Genomic DNA, 21,499 nt, shown 5'->3' with positions numbered 1-21,499 from the left:
GAAAAGAAGACTAAAAGTCAGAAAATGCAGGCTCAAAAGTTCAGAACTGGATGCCTAAGATCAGGCATTGAGTCCTTACTTAGGCACACACAGCGTATGCCTACACTGGAGATGTAAGGTGTAATTTCCAACTGGAGCAGACATATCCGTGCTAACCAGAGTGGTGCAAGTGGTGCTAGCTGCCTGAATATGTATCTAGGGTCTTAGATGAGACTGTATTCCAGACAGTGCCCATCCTGCCACTTGCACCACCACACTTACACTTCTGTTTTTAGTGCTCTAGCTTGATCAGAGCCAGCGCAGATATGTCTCCTTGAGCTGGAAATTACACTTCCAGCTCCAGTGTAGTCATATCCAAAGGGACATGGATTGATTTTCAGAGATCATGACTGACCAAAATTCCCACTGAATTTATTGTGGGGCAAATTTTCACTCTCTGATTCAGAGTGCCTTGGATTTTGGGTACTAAACTTTAGACACATAGATCCAGACTTTTAAAGATTTAGATGTTTCGCTGCTCAGCATTGCAAAGCCTAAGTGATTTAGGCAGTTAAATCTCATTTTCTGAAGTGATTTAGGCTTGTAAGTCTACGTCCCATTGACTTTCAGTGAGACTTTGTTTGCATATAAAATGATGCAAACAAATTGTTACGGTTGAAAGGATTAAACAGCTAGAACGCACTTAGGCACAGACGCTGCAAGAATTTATTACCATGAGTAGTAATTCCATTTATTTCAATAGTAAAGTTAAACATGTGCATAAGTCTTGGCAGGACCACATCCTTATGCAGTAGGAGGGAAAATCTAAAGATTTACTTCCTACTCACACATTCATGTGTGAATGAACGTGCATGCACATGAAAGCTTTTTATGTAAAATGAGCCCATCAAGTGCAGTGTTGTTTTTCCAGGAGGAAAAAATGCATCAGAGGGGGTGTGGTTTGGGGGGGGGAGGTTTAAGGGGGACTTTCTGATGAGGTTTTCCAAATTTTCATTTTTTTGGACTTCTGTATCACTGAAATATTTACATGAACATAACTTGTATTGTGTTTATGGTGCCAGAAATTAGATTCTGGTATCAACTAGTTAATGACATCTTTAACTATTCTAGAAAGTTAAAAAGGAAGTAATGAGACCATCAATTTTTATGATGTAGTATATTTTAATAGTTCATTAATATTGTTTTAACTTTGTAAGCCTTCAAAACAATTTTTAAGAATAACAATATTTTGAACACATATATGTATGATATGAAGAGTTATCAGGTCTCCCCTCAGTCTTCCTTTCTCAAGAATAAATATAACCAGTTTTCTTTTTAATCTGTCCTCATAGGTCAGGTTTTCAAAACCTTTTATCATTTTTGTTGCTCTCCTCTGGACTTTCTCTAATTTATCAACATCTTTCTTAAAGTGTTGTGCCTAAAACTGGACACAATACTCCAGCTGAGGCCTCATCAGTGCCAAGTAGAGTGGTACAACTGCATAGTCCCTGCATCCCTGGGATGGAGCATGCTCAGTGAAGATGGAATCTTGGAAGAATTTAGCTGCCAAAGTCTAACAAGTCTCTACTAAGCATATGGGAACAGATTTTTCAAAGGCTTTCAACTCGGCAATTCAGAAATTCAAGCAGATTTTCAAAAGAATAGCAAAAAATAAATAAAAATAAAAATAAAAAAAACCCCACCCTTGCCATCAAGTGCATCCCTGCCAAAATGTCGTGTCCCTGCTCTAAAGCATGGAGGTGCTATAGTTTCTCAATGAAACATTCATAAGAATTTTTTTTTAGCATGGGCAAAACAGTGTATTTTTCCCTAATCAAATCCTTGGAAATGTCTGAACCATTTTTTGCTGAAACTTTCCCAAAAAATTCAGCCTAAGGAAGATGCCAGCATGGGAAGTTTCAGCCAGTGTTAATCAAAATTATAAGCAGCTCAAAATAGGATCTTATAGTGGTAAGTTTGGGTAGCCATAAGTATAGGCAGTGCTAACAGCTTAATCTATAATATACTACTGTTTGCTCCTCTGAATTCTGTAGAGACACCATAGCTGAGATGGAGAGAGATGGATTCTATGCCCTTTTTTGTTTAACATCAACAGAATTGTATACTTAGTTCGAATTTGTCACTTGTGTGAAAACTCATTACATGCAATAGGATGGCATAGGTGTTACTGAGGGCCTAACTAGAAGACGGTGGGATTGCATAAGTGCCAGTGAGAACATAATTTGTTCTACAGAACCTTAATTGTAGGTGAGGAAGATGTATAAGGAAAAAAGAGACTATCTTGACTCCAGGGTCTCGAGCTGAGTTTTCAGGGCTTGCAGGTAGGAAAAAAAACAAAACACGTATTTTGCTTGTAAATGGAGCATATTTTATCTGAAATCACAGACACAAAAAATGTGGGTGTCAGTTTCAATAGTCACTTTTCACAGTAGTGTCATCAGACGCTACCGGTGTGATGCTCTGCTCAATGTTGATATCAGTCGGCTATGTGCGTATGTTCCCTCTGTGTGCTGCCCCGGCTCTGCGCAGATAGCTGACACAGCAGACCCCGAGAGAACCCCCAAAGACCACAGACTCTGATAAGGTACAAAGGCACCCAGCCAGGTTTATTGTCAAACAAAGCACAGTAATAGTTCCCCGCAGACTCTACAGGACATACTACGAATATCTGCCCCTGACAATGGACCGGCTTAGTCAGTGGCGGGACTCTCCAGTACTCCCTAAGCCAGACAAAGACACCACCCCAGGGATGCATTCTTATACACAGATACAAACAAGTATCACTCCTGACGTATTGAGGTGCAACCCCTCTACGAAGCAAGGTACAACCAGGGCCGGCTCCAGGTTTTTTGCTGCCCCAAGCAAAACAGGGGCGGAGTGCCGCCGCCGAAGCAAAAAACAAAACAAAAACAAAATGGAGTACCGCCCCTTGAAAATGGCCACCCCAAGCACATGCTTGGAACGCTGGTGCCTAGAGCCAGTCCTGGGTACAACCCATCTAAGCAGTAAGGTGCTGCCTTTCACCTTGTACATGTTGGTTCGAACAAAACAACTCTATCCATCATATTACCCTTTTGACCCTATCATTAGGATGGGTCAGCCTGTTCGTTGTTATCTGAGTGGAATGTGCCAGTATCAGAGTGTTCTGGTACCATATGTTTATATCTGTAGTATCCAATACATTGTAGGTATGTGTTTGTGCAACCTCAACCCTTTCCTTGCCAGCTTCTGTGAGCAGGATCTGCCTCTGGCTCACAGCTTAACTTTGCTTTATATTAGCAAAGTCTTGACTGTTACTTTAGCTCAGGCCTTAGTCCTCATACCGGGCTCTGATACCAAGGGTTTATGTGTCAGGGCCTCATCTTACTACAAGTAGTAGTGCACTTTGTGCCATTTTTGGGCCTATCCACTCACCCAGTAATGGCCCCTAAGCACATCTTGTATCAGTCTAAGGCCTGGTCCCCACTAAGCCCCCACTTCGGACTAAGGTACGCAAATTCAGCTACGTTAATAACGTAGCTGAATTCAAAGTACCTTAGTCCGAACTTACCGTGGTCCAGACGTGGCAGGAAGGCTCCCCCATCGATGCCGCGTACTCCTCTCGGCGAGCTGGAGTACCAGCGTCGACGGCGAGCACTTCCGGGATCGATCCCAGAACATCGATTGCCTGCTGCCGGACCCTCCGGTAAGTGAAGACGTACCCTTAGAAAGGTTTATATTGTTTACCAGATTCACAGCTGCAGTAGAATAACAACTATTCGTCTTTACTTTTAAGACCCTCCATGGACTATTTCACCCTATTTATCATTTTTCATATTCTATCAGACGTATATTCCCACCTCCGCTGTCAGCGATGCCAGACTTCATTGTCTAATTGTCTAATTTTCCATTAAGCAACTTCATGATCTTCTCCTGTCCCCCATTATGCTTAGAAAGAGCACCCTGTACAAATCTGCAAAACCACCACGTTGCTTCCTTCAGATTGCTTCCCAAAACTCACCTCTGTTTCAACACCTACAAAAAACTCGACACTGGTTAGCTGGTGTGCTCTGACTGCTGCTTATCACACAGATCATAATTTTCTCATTGTTACCTTTTATTCCTCTATTTGTTTGCTTTATCCCCCTACTGTAGGATAGTCCAATAGTTAAAGCATTGCTCTAGGACTCAGGAGATGTGGGTTTAATTCTCTACTCTACCACAGACTTATTGTGTGACCTTGGGCAAGTCACTTAGCCTCTCTGTACTTCAGTTCCTCTTCTATAAAATGGGGATAATGGCACTGCCCTACCTGAGGTGGTCAGATACTACAGTGAGGAAGGCCAGATCTACTTAAGATAGATTTTGACCATTAGCTTTTCGGGGCAGAGATCACATTTTTGTTATGGAGCTGATGCCTTTAGACATTAGAGATTAATTACTCCTCACAACACCTCTGAGCTATAGGTAGGTGAGTAAATATTATTCCCATTCTATAGGTGCAGTAACTGAGGTATATATATGCTGCAGCTGGAGGTGTAATCTCCAGCTTGGGTAGACAAAAACACAGTAGTTTTAATCCAGGTAGTGCACTAAAAACAGCAGCTTAGACAAGGCAGCACAGCTGGTGGCACGGGGCAACCTTGTGAGTATACGCACAGGATCTTGGAGGAGATTATACTCGGGTGGCTAGCCTATGCTGCTGCATGTGCCGCTGTGGCTACACTGCTATTTGTAGCATGTCAGCTTGATCAAAGGTAGTGCATACGTCCACTTGAGCTGAAAACTGCACAGTGTACATATACCCTGAGACAGAAAAGTGAAGTGATTTGCCTACGATATTGCAAATCAGTGTCAAACAGATTAACTGAACAAATATGATAAAATACTAAGGGTATTATTTTAATAATTTTTTTTGAATTATTGGTGGTAATAGGAAATCCTGGGATCTTTACCTAATTTGTACTCAGGCAAAACTCCTATTAAATCCTATTAAACTCCCACTTTAATAGGAGTTTACTTGAGTAAAGAACTAAAAATGACAGAAGGCCAAATTCTGCTCTGATTTAAACTGTTTTCAATCTGGAGTACACTGTGGAAGCCAACATTGTTGCTGTGGATTTACACTGTTGTAAGTGAAGCATCATATGGCCTTTAGGCAGGACTTGGGATTTGTCCCAATGTTTAGACATACTGTGCACAAACTGAAACTTGCTATCACTCTTTCAAATGCCAGTCCTAAACTTTTAGTGCTTCCTGTGCCCTTGAATTAATATATGAATTAATATATGACCAGGCATTTAAAAAAATTACTTGTCTCTCATATATATTCTTTACCAGAATGGCCTTTTCCACATTACTACCCCAGTGCAAGCTCCTCAGAAGTTCAGTCCTGACAATATAAGACTGATGCAATGCTGTTCCCTAACTGTATGATGGAATAGCCTAATTCTGGCAATTAATTGATCTTTGACTATTAGCGGTAAATATGCCCAATGGCCTATGATGGGACACTAGATAGGGTGGGATCTGAGTTACTACAGAGAATTCTTTCCTGGGTGTCTGGCTGGGAGTTTTGCCCACATGTTCAGGCCTTAGCTGATCGCCATATTTAGGGTCGGGAAGGAATTTTCCTCCAAGGCAGATTGGCAGAGGCCCTGGGGGGTTTTCGCCTTCCTCTGCAGCGTGGGGCACGGGGCACGGGGCACTTGCTGGAGGATTCTCTGTACCTTGAAGTCTTTAAACCACAAGTTGAGGACTTCAATAGCTCAGACATAGGTCAGGGGTTTGTTACAGGAGTGGGTGGGTGAGATTCTGTGGCCTGCATTGTGCAGGAGGTCAGACTAGAAGATCATAATGGTCCCTTCTGACCTCGAAGTCTATGAGTCTCTGAAGTGATATAAGGCCAACCAATTTCACCTATATGTGCAGTACAGTTCCTGCAGAACTTCTGATTTTGTTCTCCTTCTTCTCTATTTTAGGACAATGGTGTGCAGTAAGACAGGCAGCAACCAGCAGAGTGTGAAAGCTATCGATGTTAACATTGAAAATGATCCCTCTCCAAGTGGCAGATACAATGCATTTTGTGTAAAAGATGAAGGTCAGCATTGATATGTCATTGAAACAATGTACTGTCACCATTGTCTTGCCCACAAAAAAGGACTTTTTTCTTACATTTTCCTACTAGTGGGAGCAATGATGGGAAATTTTGCAAAATAAATCCTTACAGTGTGTCTCCATTAAGTGAGGAATCTGTTGCAAGGACATGAGTTGCATGACATGGTGGTCCAACTTATTCTTGCAAGAGTTTAGCAAGTTCACACAGCAACAAAACACATCTTACAACCTGAGCTGGGCTAATTTTTTTTGTCCAAAACTTTTTTCTGCAAAAAAATTCAGATTCAGCAACCAAACACTTCACAAAGTAGTTTGCTAAATTGTTCATGTCAAAAAATAAATAAAAAAAATATCTCAAGAGTCAGAACATTTAATTACATTTGCAAAATTAAATGTTTTGATTTTTTGGTTCCTTTAGAAATTTCCTTCCAACTTATTTTTAAAACACTCAAAATTGAAATAACATGTTTCTTTTCAGAATGAACAAAATCTCCCCCCCTTTTTTCCCCTTTCTTTTTGATTTACTGAAAAATTTAAAAAAAAAAAAAATCAGTCTGACCCAAAATGATTCCCACACACACATTTTTTTGGAATTACCCATGAACCAAAAAAAAATCATTATTCACACAGCTTTACTTACAACCATGGTTGTACCAATACATTCTGGTATTTATGCAGAACTGGTAGTGCTCAGCTATGTTGTTGGGAACAGGGGTTTTTGGATAATTTCCCAACACAAAACATTGTATTGTTGGTGAAGTTACTCTAGGAAGAAATCATCTAATACTACACGGCTAAAGACCTCATCTCAGATTAGGGTGACCAGATCACCCAGGTCAAATATCGGGACGCGGGGGGGGGATGGGGGAGGAGGGGCGGAGCAAAAAAAAAAAAGTCGGCAGAGCAAAAAACCAACTCCCCCCCTTCCTCCACAAGCGCTGGAGGGAGGCCCTGGAGACGCAGGGGGAGCGTGGGGCTGGGGTGAGTGAGAGTCTGGCCTGGCCCCGAGAGCAGGCAGGACTCAGTCGGGCAGTACCTGGAGGGAGAGTAGGCGGGCGGCCCGCGGGGCCAGGCAGCGGCTGTTCTCCTCACCTGGGCAGCGGGACTCGGGAGCAGCCACTGCTGCAGCTCCCACTGCCACGGGGGGAGGAAGCAGCCAAGCACGTGGCGCTCGGCGGCTGCGGCTCTGGCACCCGGTCCCGAACCCCCCGAGCCCCGGCCTGCTGCGGGGACCGAGCAGTGAGCACGCTGCGCCCAGGGCTGGCTCTAGGCACCAGCAAGCAGATGCTTGGGGCAGCACATTTGCAAGGGGCAGCATTCGGGCCATGCTTTTTTTTCTTTGCTTGGGGGCCAGCTGCAGAGCCCCATAACACTCATTCCCTCACCTCTCACAACACTGCAGAAGCAGAGAACCCACAGGACCCTGGGAGCTGTAGTTCCTTGGCTAGCTCCCTGCCTATAGAGCCAGCCTTGGAGCAGGGAAAGAACTACATTTCCCAGCAATCCCTTGGCAGCTATCAACAGGAAAGGGACGGGGATGGAGTGAGGTAGGTGAGCCATGTTGCAGCTTGCTGTGAGAGCTGGCTGCTAGAAGGGGGTGGCACTGTGAACAGGGAACAAGTGTGCCCAAGGAGTAGAAGGCTTTGGCCCAGATATCCCCTTCAGAAGACTTCCCCAGACTGGATTAGGGATACTGGTGTGACCTCACCTTGCAGCTCCCAAAGAAAGAATTGGGTGGACTAAATGGACAGTGCACCTCTCTATCTGAAGCCTAGCAAGGGAGGTACGAGGATCCTACTAGAATTTAAAATGAAAAGTAAGGGAGGGGAGGCTCTGCTGGAGGACCTGGGCAGCTTTAGAGACAGTACCAGGCACTTAGGAGGATTTCCACTTCTGAGCCATGGAAGCAGAAATTGACTCTTCCTTTCCTGATTTAGCTAATATTCAGAAAGGGAATCTAGCACCTGCCTTCCAGATTGGAACATCCTCAAAATTCAGGAGTGCTCAAGCTCATTTTGGGCAGCTGTTACTTCATTTCTCCCAAATCAAATATACTGATACACTGTAACTTGCTGTAGAAAAAGTAGGATAAAAATTGAGCAAGAAATGCTTCCCAGTGGTTTTTAGGACTGGAATTGCTATTTTCAACAGCCATTGCCTTTTTTTTTTTAGTTTTATTTGTTTAAAAGGAAGACAGTGACATTGCATTGGCAAATTCCCCACAGAAACTCAGAGTGGAACAAAAGAATAATAAAGGCACCTCAACTTTTCCTCATTTATGTAGGACAGTCTTATAATATGCATCCAGATATCCTCCAATCACACAAGCTGAAAATTGTTCCACTTTACTGCAGTTCTGTAACCATATGGGAACCAATCCTGTCTATGTTCACATCCAAAATTCCTGCTGAATGACCCGCCCTGGGAGCAAGTTACCAGTGACCCAAAGCTGGGACAGCAGGAGGGTGCAGGTTCGGGGGGAGAGACCAGGGCTGGGGCGGCAGGGGGTGCAGGTGGGGGGAGGGCACTGGTTGGGGGGAAAAGGGGGAGGCCCAGCACTGAGGTGGCAGTGGGTGCCGGGGGGAGCCCAGAGCTGGGGTGGGGGGCAGCCAAAACATTTTTTGCTTGGGGCAGCAAAAAACCTAGAGCCAGCCCTGGCTGCGCCCAGCCTCTGGCCAGTTGTGCCTGGGCTGCTGCCCAGCTGGTGCAATCCCGCGGGCGGCCCCAGAGTGGGGGCAGCAGGCCCCAGCCCTGCCATCCCGCTCGGGTCCCGCAGGGGAACGAATGGGGCTGGGCTGCCGATGCCTCCGCCCCGGGGCTGCCGTGGGATTGCACCAGCTGGGCAGCCAGCCCAGATGCGACTGGCCAGGGGCTGGGCGCAGCGTGCGCGCTGCTGGATCCCCGCAGCACGCCCGGGCTCGGGGGGCTCGGGCCCGGGCGCCAGAGCCACAGCCGCCGAGCGCCATGGCCGCTTCCTCCGGCCGTGGCAGTAGGAGCTGCAGCAGCGGCTGCTCCCGAGTCCTGCTGCCCAGGTGGGGAGAACAGCCGCCGCCTGGCCCTGCGCGCCACCCTCCTACTCTCCCTCCAGGTACCGCCCGACTGAGTCCTGCCTTTCTCTCGGGGCCAGGCCGAACTCTCACTCACCCCGGCCCCGCGCTCCTCCTGCATCTCCGGGCCTCCCTCCAGCGCTTGTGGAGGGAGGAGGAATGGTGTGCTTGGGGAAGAGGCGGGGATTTGGGGAGGGAGCCAATGGGGGAAGGAAGGGGTGGAGTCGGGGCAGGGGGGGGCACTAGCCCTTCCGGCTCCGCAGCCTTTGCTTGTTTGTCCAGTGTCCCGACCTAACATTCCCTATTGTTTGTCATGGATTATCATGTCAACTTTCACCTACTGCTCATTGATGCCATTTTCCTCACCCAATTGTTGCATTTTGAAACAAGCACCTTTCTCCCAGGCTGCCTGCCACATGAGAGAAGCTCCCATAAATATCCACCCAACCATCTCATCTTCCTTCTTCAAATCCCTCCTTAAAACTCTCCCTTGCTGTGTGGCCTATAAAAACTGGCCAATGGCTAAGTAGTTAGGGTACTGATACCACTGCCTCTCAATGCTGGCCAGTATTGTCTTACTGTTTCATTGTGCTCTGCCTGCCTGTCTCCACCTGTTGTCCCTTGTCTTATTCTTAAATAGTAAGGTCTGTGGGGCAGGGAGGGACCCTATTTGTTTTGTGTTTGTAGAGTGCCTAGCATAATGGGGCCTCTAACTGGGGCTCCTAGGCCTTTATTGCAATACAAATACATCATAAAAACAATTTTTCAAAACATGTAAGAAATTGTTTTAGGACACTATGGAATTGCACAATGAAAACTGAGGGAAATGAAATACGGATACAGAAGAGACAATTTCTGAGCAGCTCATTTGTGTGGGGCAGGGAGGCCCCTGATGAGAGAAAGGATGACTATACCAACACACTCATCTAACAGTGTTTAATTCAGCAATATTTCCAGATGACCACAAGGTGCCCTCATGCTTGAATATTCAACAGATATTGGATAAGCAGTTTATGTTTTAACAAGAACTCTTAAGTAAAGGTTGGCTGGTCTGAGACCTGCGCCTCTTCATGACAAATTGTTCCACTTGGCTGGCTGCCTGTGGCCTTTTCAAAAAGCTGCAGCCTTTTCACACATAATACCCTTTGTGAAGTATATTAATTATCATAAAACATGGCTGCTCACTGTATTTCTGAATGACAGCTGTATTGAGCCAATCACTGTTACAGTCTGTGGCTAATTCTCTGGAATGTAATATCAACATTCTAATGCTTATATGATTTTTCCCTCTTTTTGAAAAAAATGATTTTAATATATGTTTGCTATGGGAAAGTTACAAAAAAATACTAAAAGACAAATCCTGATCCTATTAAAATAGGGCAAAAGCCCATTGACTTCAATGGGTTTAATATTTAGCTCTAACCTGTCGATCTCTCTCTTTAATCTCCTATCCTGAATACGCTGGCTACACAGAGTTGCCCATAGCTGGGTTTAGTGTTTGTATAGTTTTTTGTGGATTGACGTCCATTAATCCTCATCCTTGTGCTATTTTGTGTTTTATCTAACCCTAGGCCCAAATGTATATAGTCCGATTCTTTTATCACTTATACTGGTGTAAATCAGAAGTAACACCACTGAATTCACTGGAGTTAGAATGGTGTGTAATTGGTGTAAACTGAGAGAAGAATGAAGCCTGTAGGGTACAGGACCTCAGTACTTTCTGTCCTCCCAGGAGGCACTCAGCACTTTGCAGGACTGGACACCTACAGTGTAAGATGGGACTGTATCTTTTATTTGCATGTAAAGCATTATGCACATCTGTGACATTGTATAAATAATAATGATAGTAGTATTAAATAATTAAATTATTGCTGAAAGAATATCCTAGATTTCAGAAGCAGCAGTTTCACCCCAGGCAAGTAATAACACTATATTAATTATTATTAAGCGCCTACAAATATGCTAGGTACCTCACAGTAACAACTACAGACATGGCCCAAGACCAACCTGTTTTGCAGTTTTGTCAAAAAGACTAATTACAGGTCTAAATCTTTCAATTAGTTTACTTTTCAATGAAATCTATTAACTCAGGCTTTGTCTACCCTAGCACTTTTGTCGGTAAAACTTCTGTCGGTCAGGGATGTGAAAAAAAACATACCACTGACTGACAAAAGTTTCACCCAACAAAAGCACTGGTGTGGATAGCACTATGTCAGTGGGAGACGCTTTCCTGCAGACATAGCTACCGCTGCTCGCTGGGGGTGGTTTAATTATGCTGACAGGAGAGCTCTCCTGGTGTAGAGCGGCTACATGAGAGACCTTACAGCGGTGTAGCTGCATCAGTACAACTGTGCTGCTGTAAGGTCTGTAGTATAGACATAGCCTCACTTGTTAGAGAAAAATCATCATCACCTTTAATCAACAGGATTTTAACAGTGTTGAGGCAATATAACCATTAATGTTAAATGAATAAATCTGGCAGAATGTTAAGCAGAGCTCAACCTTTATGGCGTAAAATAAAATCTTTAAAAATAAGGCATTTTCCAACCTTTAATGCTATACAAAGTGCATCTGAGAGAGTCACAGCAGATTCCAGTGTAAACTATTCCAAAATTTTCTTCTAAGACCCTGATCCTGCATTCACTTATACATGTGCTTAATTTTAAACACGTGAGTAAGTTCAATAGGACTGCTCACATGCATGAAGTTTGGCCCCATGTACAAGTACGTATTTGCAGGATTGAGGCCTACGGCCCATAATGCTACATTCTTTGCACACTCAAGGCTCTTAATGAACTCAATAGTAACAGTGTTCTCTAAAATCGAAGAGGAGTTTTGAGTGTAGAAGGAATGCAGAATCAATCACTTAAAGTTAAAATTTTCTGAATCAGCACCTTTCCCTCTGCACTTCTAGAATTCAGATCTATTAAATTGCACAAAGTCAGATGGCAGTCTTTGACACTAAAGGTTATGTTTTACCAGTGAGAGATGCAGCTGAAATATTTTAAGAATGCGGTTTTCACAGTACAGGGAGGTATATCTCATCATTGTGGCATTTGCTGTCAAAAAGACCCCTGTATGGAATGAAAAAGATGAACGCTGTGATAGTTTGCGATTTACTGCAGCTCTGAACACAAAATATATTTATGTGTATCTGCAGGCAGCCCCAAAAGTAAATTTTAAATAAGTACAAAAAATAGATGTTAATGCAAGAAAAAATAAGATATTGTAATGGCTGGAATGGGAAAGAAAAGAAAAGCCAAGAAGAGACAGAAGAGGAAAAAATTACCACCCTCATTGTGTTATATTTCTTTACATGTACTTAGGTCTTGTCTCCACTGGCAAGTTTCTGCGCAGTAAAGCAGCTTTCTGTGGTGTAACTCCCGAGGTGTACACACTGCCAAGCCACTTAGTGCGCAGAAACTACGCAGTTGCAGCGCTGTAAAAAAACCACCCCAACGAGAGGTGTACAGCTTTCTGCGCTGGGGCTACAGTGCCGCGATGCCAGTGTAGACACCCTGGTCGATTACAGTGCTGCGATTGGCCTCTGGGAGGTATCCCACAATGCCTGTTCTCGCCTCTCTGGTCATCAGTTAGAACTCTACTGTTCTGTCCTCAGGTAACCAACCGTGAGCCCCACCCCTTAAATTCTTTGGGAATTTTAAAAGTCCCCTTCCTATTTGCTCGGTGATGCGTGCAGTGGTCTCAGCGCATCTTTCCAGGTGACCATGCCTGCGCCATGCACCAGGTGATCCCCCGCTGAGCTGCTGGACCTCATCAGCATTTGGGGAGAGGAGGCAGTGCAGTCCCAGCTGCGCTCCAGCCGTAGGTATTATGATACCTATGGACAGATTTCACGATACACGACAGAAAGGGGCCATGACCAGGGCGCATTGCAGTGCAGGGTCAAAGTGAAGGAGCTGTGGAACACCTACCACAAGGCGTGGGAGGCAAACCACCTCTCCGGTGCTGCGCCCACGAGCTGCCAGATCTACTAAGAGCTGGAGGCGATATTCGGTGGCAACCCCACCTCCATTGCAAAGGCCACTGTGGATACTTCGGTGGCTCACAGGCCAGTCAAGAGTGGTCCAAGTCAGGAGGAGGAAATCTTGGACAAGGATGTGGAGTAGGAGGGGGACCAAGAGGCAGAGGACGACTCAGAGGTCAGAGATGCATGCAACCAGGAGCTCTTCTCTACCCCAAAGGGGTAGCCAGTCACAGCTGTCGGAGTTTGGTGAAGCACAAACAGGAGAGGAGGCCCCTGGTAAGTGGCTTTGATTTTGGGAAAGTGAGTTGTTGGGGGCAGGAGGGTTGCAGAAAGCAGGCTCATGTCTGTATGATGCGTGTACCACCACATGCCTAGTCTGAGTGGCGGAACAGGGTGTTGATTGATTCTGTCACTTCATGGGAATCTGCCTCAGAGCTCTCCACGAAACTCTCAAGGAGATACTGGGCAATCCACTGCCGCAGGTTCTTTGGCAGAATTGATTTGTTTCTTGACCCATTAAGGGTAACTTTCCCACACCATTCTGCCGTTACTGTGGGGAGGACCATTGCTGCACATAGGCAAGCCGTATAAGGACCAGGGCGGAAGCTGCAGTCTTGGAGAAGACCCTTCCTTGATTTCCTGCTCACCCTCAGCAGTGAGATATCTTCCATAATGAACACAGCCTGTGGAAAATGCGGGGACAGTAATGATTATAAGGCCCCCCCCCCCTACAGTGCTAGTTGTCTCCAAGAGCCAGGTGCCCAGTGTACAGTACGGTCCTAGAACACTGATTTCCCCTGCTCCTGTGGTTACTCACCATTTTGGGGATCTTGTGGCTCATGTATGCTTGCCTGGGGTCAGCCAGTTAGTGACAGGTGTGTGAATAATGGCTGTGTTTTAAATCACTGAATCAGTAGCCTGTGTGTTGCAAACAATACTGCTTCTGTAAAATGTTGCATTTTGGCTTCACAGGTATGACCTTGAGATCCCAGCCTCCCTCTTCGTTATCTCTAGCTGAATGGCTACGCAGAATTAGAAAGTGGCCATGAAGAACTAAAGAGGACTTTCTGCGTGATGTCATGATGCACTCCGTGGGTGAAAAAAAAAAAATTGAAGGAGTGGCAGGACAGTGAGAAGAGGGACCGAAAGGAGAACATGGCGCGCCAGAACGAAGCCACGGAGCGGCTCTTAAATGTTATGGAGTGCCAAGTGGACACGCTGCAGGTGCTACTAGCACTGCAAACCAAGCAGCTCCGCACCCGCCTTCTCCTGCAGCCGCAAAACTCTTTACCATGCAGCCCCCAGAAGCCAACACACTCTTATCAACCTCCTGGATCTAGTCTGAACCATCTGCATTCCACTCCTGCCCAATCACAGTCCAGCCCTGCGGACTCCCAGTACCCACTGCACTCAATACCCGTCCCTCTGCAGTTTAGCCCGGCTGAAGTACAGTACCCACTGCACTGTACTCCATAGGACAAGGTTGCATACGATACCTGGACATACACAAATCTTTAACCATCCCAGGACTCCACCTCTGCCTGGGACCCTCCCTCCCCCACAGTGCTGATGTGTTTTTTTGTTTGTCTCTCTCCTCTGGTTGTTGTTTTTTAATAAAATAATTGTTTTGGTTTGAAAGCAATCTTTATTCCACTAATTGAAAGCAAACAGAGACCTGCAAAGCAACAGGCAATTTTCTTAAACCTTCATAGTGCATCGTCTGCACCAATCACAATCACCTCCTACTATTACAAGCACTTCACTCCTGAGCATAGCAACAAATATTAGTGGCTTTCAGCTTCAAATTGCTGCCTCAAGGCATCCCTGATCCTTATGGCTCTGTGCTGCGCCCCTGTAATAGCCCTGGTCTCTGGCTGTTCAAATTCAGCCTCCAGGCACTGAGCCTCAGTGGTCCAGCCCTGAGTGAAGCTTTAATCCTTCCCTTCACAAATATTATGGAGTGTACAGCATGCGCCTATAAGCATAGGAATATTGTCATCGGCCAGGTCCAGCCTCCGATAAAGACAGCACCAGCAGGCCTTTAAACGGCCAAAAACACACTCAAAAGTCATTCTGCACTTGGCTCAGCCTGTTGTTGAATCGCTCCTTGCTGCTGTCAAGGTTCCCCGTGTACGGCTTCATAAGCCATGGCATTAAGGGGTAGGCAGGGTCTCCCAGGATCACAATGGGCATTTCAACTTCCCCTATGATGATCTTCTGGTCTGGGAAGAAGTCCCTGCTTGCAGCTTCCTGAACAGGCCAGTGTTCCGAAAGATGCATGCGTCATGCACCTTTCTGGACCAGCCTGCGTTAATGTCCATGAAACGCCCATGATGATTCACAAGCACCTGGAGAACCATAGAGAAATACGCGTTCCGATTAATGTACTCGTGGCTAGGTGGTCTGGTGCCAGAATTGGAATATGCGTCCCATCTATCGCCCCTTCGCAGTTAGGGAAGCCCATTTGTGCAAAGCTATCCACAATGTCACTCACATTGCCCAGAGTCACAGTTTTTTGGAGCAGGATGTGATTAATGGCCCTGCACACTTCCATCAACACGAGTCCAATGGTCGACTTTCCCACTCTAAACTGGTTAGCAACCGATCGGTAGCAGTCTGGAGTAGCCAGCTTCCACAGTGCTATCGCCACGCGCTTCTCCAACAACAGGACAACTCTCATTCTTGTTCCTTGCGCCGTGGGTCTGGGGCGAGCTCATCACACAGTCCCTTAAATGTGGCTTTCCTTATCCAAAAGTTCTGCAGCCACTGCTCATCATCCCAGACATGCATGACGATATGATCCCACCACTCAGTGCTTTTTTTCCAAGCAGAAAAGCGGAGTTCCACTGTGATCAGCACCTCCATGAATGCCACAATCTCGTGTCGTAGCTACTACGCGTGGCGAGATCAATGTCGAACTCCTCCCTTGCCTTTGTAGTTTAAGGAATAACTCCTCTGCCACATGTGACGTGTTAGTGAGAGCGAGCAGCATATTGGTCAACAGTGCGGGATCCATTCCTGCAGATCAAAGAGGCAGGGCGTGCAGTACACAAACCATAGAAAGATGGCGCCAAATGCGGATGGAAGCACAGGGGTTGCTGGGATGCGAAGCAATGCATCACGGGGCATTGGGACAGGACACAGGATGTCCCACAACTCCCTCCGCCCTCTCACAACTCTTAGTGGTAGAAGAGGAAGAGATGCTCTGTGGGATAGCTGCCCACAGCACCGCTCCGAATACCGCCACAAGTGCCGCAAGTGTGAACACACTATTGCGCAGGCAGCCGACAGTGTGAACACACAACAGTGGTTTCCCTTCAGCACTCTCTGAGCAGTGATGTAACTGCCAGCGATGTAACTCTGCCAGTGTAGACATACCCTTAGAGTACTATTCAGGTGCTTAATTTAGTAAGGGTATCTGAATTACATTATTTACATCACTGCAGGTTGCTGGTATTTTTATAGCTTCAAGGGTCAAATCAAGCTCACATCTCAATCACTGTTTCATGCTGTCTGTAGACTCAGGATGGCAGCTCGTTGATTTATATTCAATTCACATTTGAAAGGTTATCTTCTCAACACTTAGGAATAGAAACTTTCTTCATTTAAAAAAAAAGAGATTACATTCTGCAGGTTCCAAATATGCCATATGAGCCTCATGCAGGACAGATCGGGCCCAAAGGCTGTATGTTAAGACAATCTGTTTTAAGCCATTCCACAGCAAAGTTCACAAGAATACACGTAAATACAGAAGAAATAAATAAAACAGGAATAATCATCCTAGGGTTCTGCAATCAAGCAGACTTTAACATAAACATAACATGCATTTTCAACCTCATATTTAAATAACAGCTTTGGTTCACTCTAATTTTCCTGTGTAATTAAAAACAAACAAACAAAAACAATAGAAAAACACCACCACTACCTCCTATCAATAGTTCCTGAGCGTAACTGGTTCCTTCCTTGTTTGAACCATTCATTATATAGGCAACAAATGAGATCTTTGTAGTGTTCCACTGCAGACATGCAAATCAAATTTTGTTAGGCATAACCTCTGACTCCAAATATTCATCAAAAGTTGATGGATTATGTAGTTATTTCAATTTGCTTTTTCTTCTGCAACAAAGGGAAAATCAAGTTTTGGTTGGAATTTTCTAAGGCAAACATTTTTAAGTTTACTTTAAAAGAGTAAACTATAGATTTCTATGTGTTTATGCTGTTTCTTTTTATTTGCTATGCTTTACCATGGATATGGAAGTTTTTCAATTTCTGTAGTTTTCTTTTCCAAAGCTTTGCATTTAGCTGCCAGTGAATTTCCAGCTACCTGGTGATGTCATTTAAACTAATAAATGAAGTTATTTTTACCAGCCATTTTCTGATGAGGTATTGGCATCCCAACAGCAGTAGCTTACAAGGAACACTTATATTGGTTGTGTTTTGGTTCTTTGCATTTCATTTCATCTCAGTGTTTATCTGGAAAAAGGAAAATTCTCCATGCTTAAGTATCTCCAAGATCAAAAAGGAAAGTAAAGCAGCTACCCTCATCTTTCAGAGATTTGGCATCAAGAGTGAGCTCATCTAAACTCTTAATGATAGGACTACTCATCACAAACCCCAGAGATCGCTCTGGGAAAATTCTCCTGGCTGACCTTCAAAGAAACCAGAAGGCAGATGTTTCATGGTAACCTCCAGAATCTGGGAGTCAGTGAAACATATGGAATGGTAACTGGAAAGATTACTAATCCTGCCAAAAGGAGATTTACCTGTACGAGGAAACTGAGGTTTGTGTCTTTATTGAGTTATTTGTTTGTTTATTTCAGATTGTCCTTTATTTGCATATTTAAGTTAATTCAAGATATCTCAGAAAACCTTTGCAGATTCAACAGTTGCATCTAATTTAAGTAAAGAAAGTTTCTTTACTGGAAACTGGGGATTTCTTTTCCCCTATAGAGACTTACATCAACGCTACTGAAAAATCACCTGCCACTAACTTTCTTCAGATGGTCATTACTCCTGAAGTCCAAGTCAAGACTGAATATGCAGTCTGAAGTGATTCAGGTCTCTTAAATCCCCTTGTAAAGAAAAGGCTACTGAATCTATTGCCGTTCTGTAACCAGAGCTATCACTGGCCTCAACTGATTTGTTGGTGCCAAACAAACACTCTTAGGCCTTGTCTTTGCTGCACAGTTGACTCGAGTTGACACTTGACTGGTGCCTCTGACCCAAGTCCTGTCCATACACAAAAACCTCTTGTTCAAGCATGGAAGTGCTTTTCATTGAACGTCAGCTGGCCCAAGAGGGAGTATAGGCTCTAGTATTGCTAACACTTGAGCTATGAACATAACGACTCTGCAGTGTGAACATGGGCCTAAGGCACTCAAGTGCTGTTAATTCTCCGTCTTCTCACAATTCCACCTGAACTTAGTGTTGCCAATTTTGGTTGGACATATTCCTGGAGATTTAATCACATGACATAATCTTTAATTAAAGATTAATCTTTAATTCCTGGAGACTCCAGACCAATCCTGGAAACTTGGCGACCCTATCTGAGCTGCATTTTCTTGCCAGATATTCACTCCCTACTTGTGCACCAGAAGTCACCTACCAACGTAAATAGCTTGGTTTGGCGTTTGACCCCACGTTCACAGGCAGCTCACTGCACCAGTACCATTGCTTGTACAGGAAATCGTATCTAGGAAGTTGTCTTCCAGCATGCTGCCAGCTGGCCAGATTGGTGACATGGCGGTTCTTGTGGATCTCTAGTGGGAGGCCCGCAAAGGCGATGATTTCAGAACCAGTACTTGAAATTCACAGTTTGATTATGTGCTCTCTAGGAAGCTGGCAGAGCAAGGGATCCACTGGACAGGACCTCAGGCAGAAGGAAAAAAAATATCAAGTCCATAAAGATCACATACGGGAAGACCAGGGACTGCAGTGCTCTGTAAGTCACTGAGAACAGGCCAGTTCTATGAGGAGATGGACTAGGTGATCAGCAATGTCCCGAGCACACAGTCCTGTTTCAGAACTGCCAGTCAGCATAGGGAGAGTCATCAGCTATTAAAATCTGCATCAGCTGTCCCCAGTCCTCTATTTCTACATCCATTTAACATGATCTCCTTAGTGAGCCGTATTTCTGCTTTCTCCTGGTGACCCCCATTCTCTCATAGAGACAAGCTGCTGCAGAAACACCCTCCACCAGCTTTTATGCCCTATACCTGCGTCCTCTTCCCAAAATGAAATTTGCATTAATGCCAACATTTGGTACAGACCATTGCTCCAAGTTGGACCCAGGCCTTCCCACCTGCTGGAACAGTGGCCACAGACAGAAGTCTGAAGCATGCCAAGCTGCAAGTGGTTTACTTCAATGAGTTGCTAGCCAAGACCACTTCTGCACAGATGTCCAGAAAGGACAGATAAGTTCTCTGACAATACAATGAAAGAATTCAGAGAATGCAGCTCAGATTAGTGGAGCTAAGAACCATGGGCTATGCCCCCAGAATTCCTGCCACCTCACACAAACGAATGCAGCACCTTTATGGATGCAGTAATTCAAGTTTGGCTTTGCAGCGTTGGCTCTCTGACTCAAGCTAGGCAAATTTGAGTGGTCACACTCAGATCCTGTCACTCGAGTGAACTGTGCAGTGAAGGCAAGACCATGGAGAACAGTCTCATGCTAAGGGTTCACATATTACACATCCAGGGTTTGTGCATCAACATCGCCAAGATCTTCCCCTTTTCTTTCCATTCCTACAGCCAATTCTTTCATGCAGGCTCTCATTATATTCCACTTTGACTACTGCCACCTCCTTTGAGGTCTGGAAACCCTGCTTTACAATGAGAGATTAAGAAGCTCAATCAATTTAGTTTAACAAAGAGAAGATTAAGAGGTAACTTGATCATGGTCTCTAAGTACCCACACAAGGAAAAAATTTCTTATAGCAGAGGGATCTTTAACTAGCAGACAAAGACATAGCAAGATCCAATGGCTAGAAACTGAAGCTAGACAAATTCAAACTAAAAATAAGGCACAATGTTTCACAGTAAGGGTAATTAACTGTTGGAATTACTAACCTAGGGATGTGCTGGATTCTCCCTCACTTGAAATCTTTAAATCATGATTGATGTCTTTCTAAAACATATGCTCTGACGCAAATCAGAAATCATGTGCTTGATGCAAGAACTACTTGGTGAAATTCTACAGTTTTTTTTTATGCCAGGGGTCAGACTAGGTAATCATAAGGGTCCCTTCTGACTGTAAGATCTTGAATCTATTAACCTTGATCCCCCTGTTCTTAAAGAAGAGTGTTTTTGCTGGTGCTAATGTGCTTTAATATCTTGAAAGGCTGGTAGAACTCTCTCTAACTTTATTCTTCAGGAGCAAGGTAAAGTACAGAAAATTTCCCCATAATAAGAGTTACTGAGCTGTATTTAAAAAGGTCTTCTAAAGTTATGAATGATTTCTGGATGCACACTCACTTGCACTATCCTTTTCTTTGGGAGTTGGTTACCAACTGTTGAAGGTAGGATGTAGACGGACATCTCAGTGCATCTATCTTAGGTATTTCTAGGGCACCCATCACTATAGTAATTTACATTTACATAGCATTGTACTTGGACAATATCACAGCTGACTGTGCTCTTCAAGAACCTTGCCCAGGTTCAGTTCTTGAAAATTCTCTCCTCTTTTTTTTCCCTTTTAAATTGAGTGTCACTAATTCTTTGTTTATGGTGGACAGGTTATGGGAAACAGGCAGACTTTGCAGCATGCTCTGAAGAAGGACAAGCTCCATTTTATCTTCTCCATTAGATTGTTTTGTAGCTAGGGCCCTTCATAGGGTTGCCAACCCTCCAGGATTGGCCTGGAGTCTCCAGGAATTAAATTAAAGATTAATCTTTAATTAAAGATTATGTGATGTGATGAAATTTCGAGGAATACATCCAACCAAAATTGGCAACCTAGCCCTTCAACTCTGTCTCCTGGAAGGATATAGTGTGCATATCAAATGTGTTAATCATAAGGTATATTTAAAGTTTGGAGATGCTAATTTCCCCCACCATGCCCCATAATTAAGCAGCACGACTGTAGGTTAGGATACCATCAGATAAGTAACTCTATTACTAGAATGCTTTGGGATCAATTCTCTCTTCAGTGCAAACACCTAACTCTTTTCAACATTAATTAATGTAACTACACAAATAGAGTACACCTATTCCAGTGGTCTGTAGCTTTCCCATATGGCAGCCAAATATTTTTTATTCCTTTCATCCATGTCAATCTAATCACTCTTATCAGTTCACAGGAAACACATTAGCTGCTAATTGCTCCTCACTTACTCAGGTGCCCATGTCAAGCTTAAATGAGACAGAG

The 21,499-nt window shown here is 44.5% G+C and overlaps 1 protein-coding gene across 1 annotated transcript in view; it reads left to right on the top strand.

Moving 5' to 3' along the window:
- Positions 1–21,499, top strand: part of SUSD5 (sushi domain containing 5) — a 68,912-nt gene that overhangs the window by 19,477 nt on the left and 27,936 nt on the right. The window contains exon 3 of the mRNA XM_034761025.1: positions 5,961–6,079. Coding sequence (XP_034616916.1) covers positions 5,961–6,079 — 119 coding nt within the window. The remainder of the gene's footprint in view (positions 1–5,960; positions 6,080–21,499) is intronic.

The sequence above is a fragment of the Trachemys scripta genome, chromosome 2 (genome assembly GCF_013100865.1).
Source record: "Trachemys scripta elegans isolate TJP31775 chromosome 2, CAS_Tse_1.0, whole genome shotgun sequence".
In the NCBI taxonomy this organism is placed as follows: domain Eukaryota; kingdom Metazoa; phylum Chordata; order Testudines; family Emydidae; genus Trachemys; species Trachemys scripta.
This window is presented reverse-complemented; position numbering and strand designations above follow the sequence as displayed.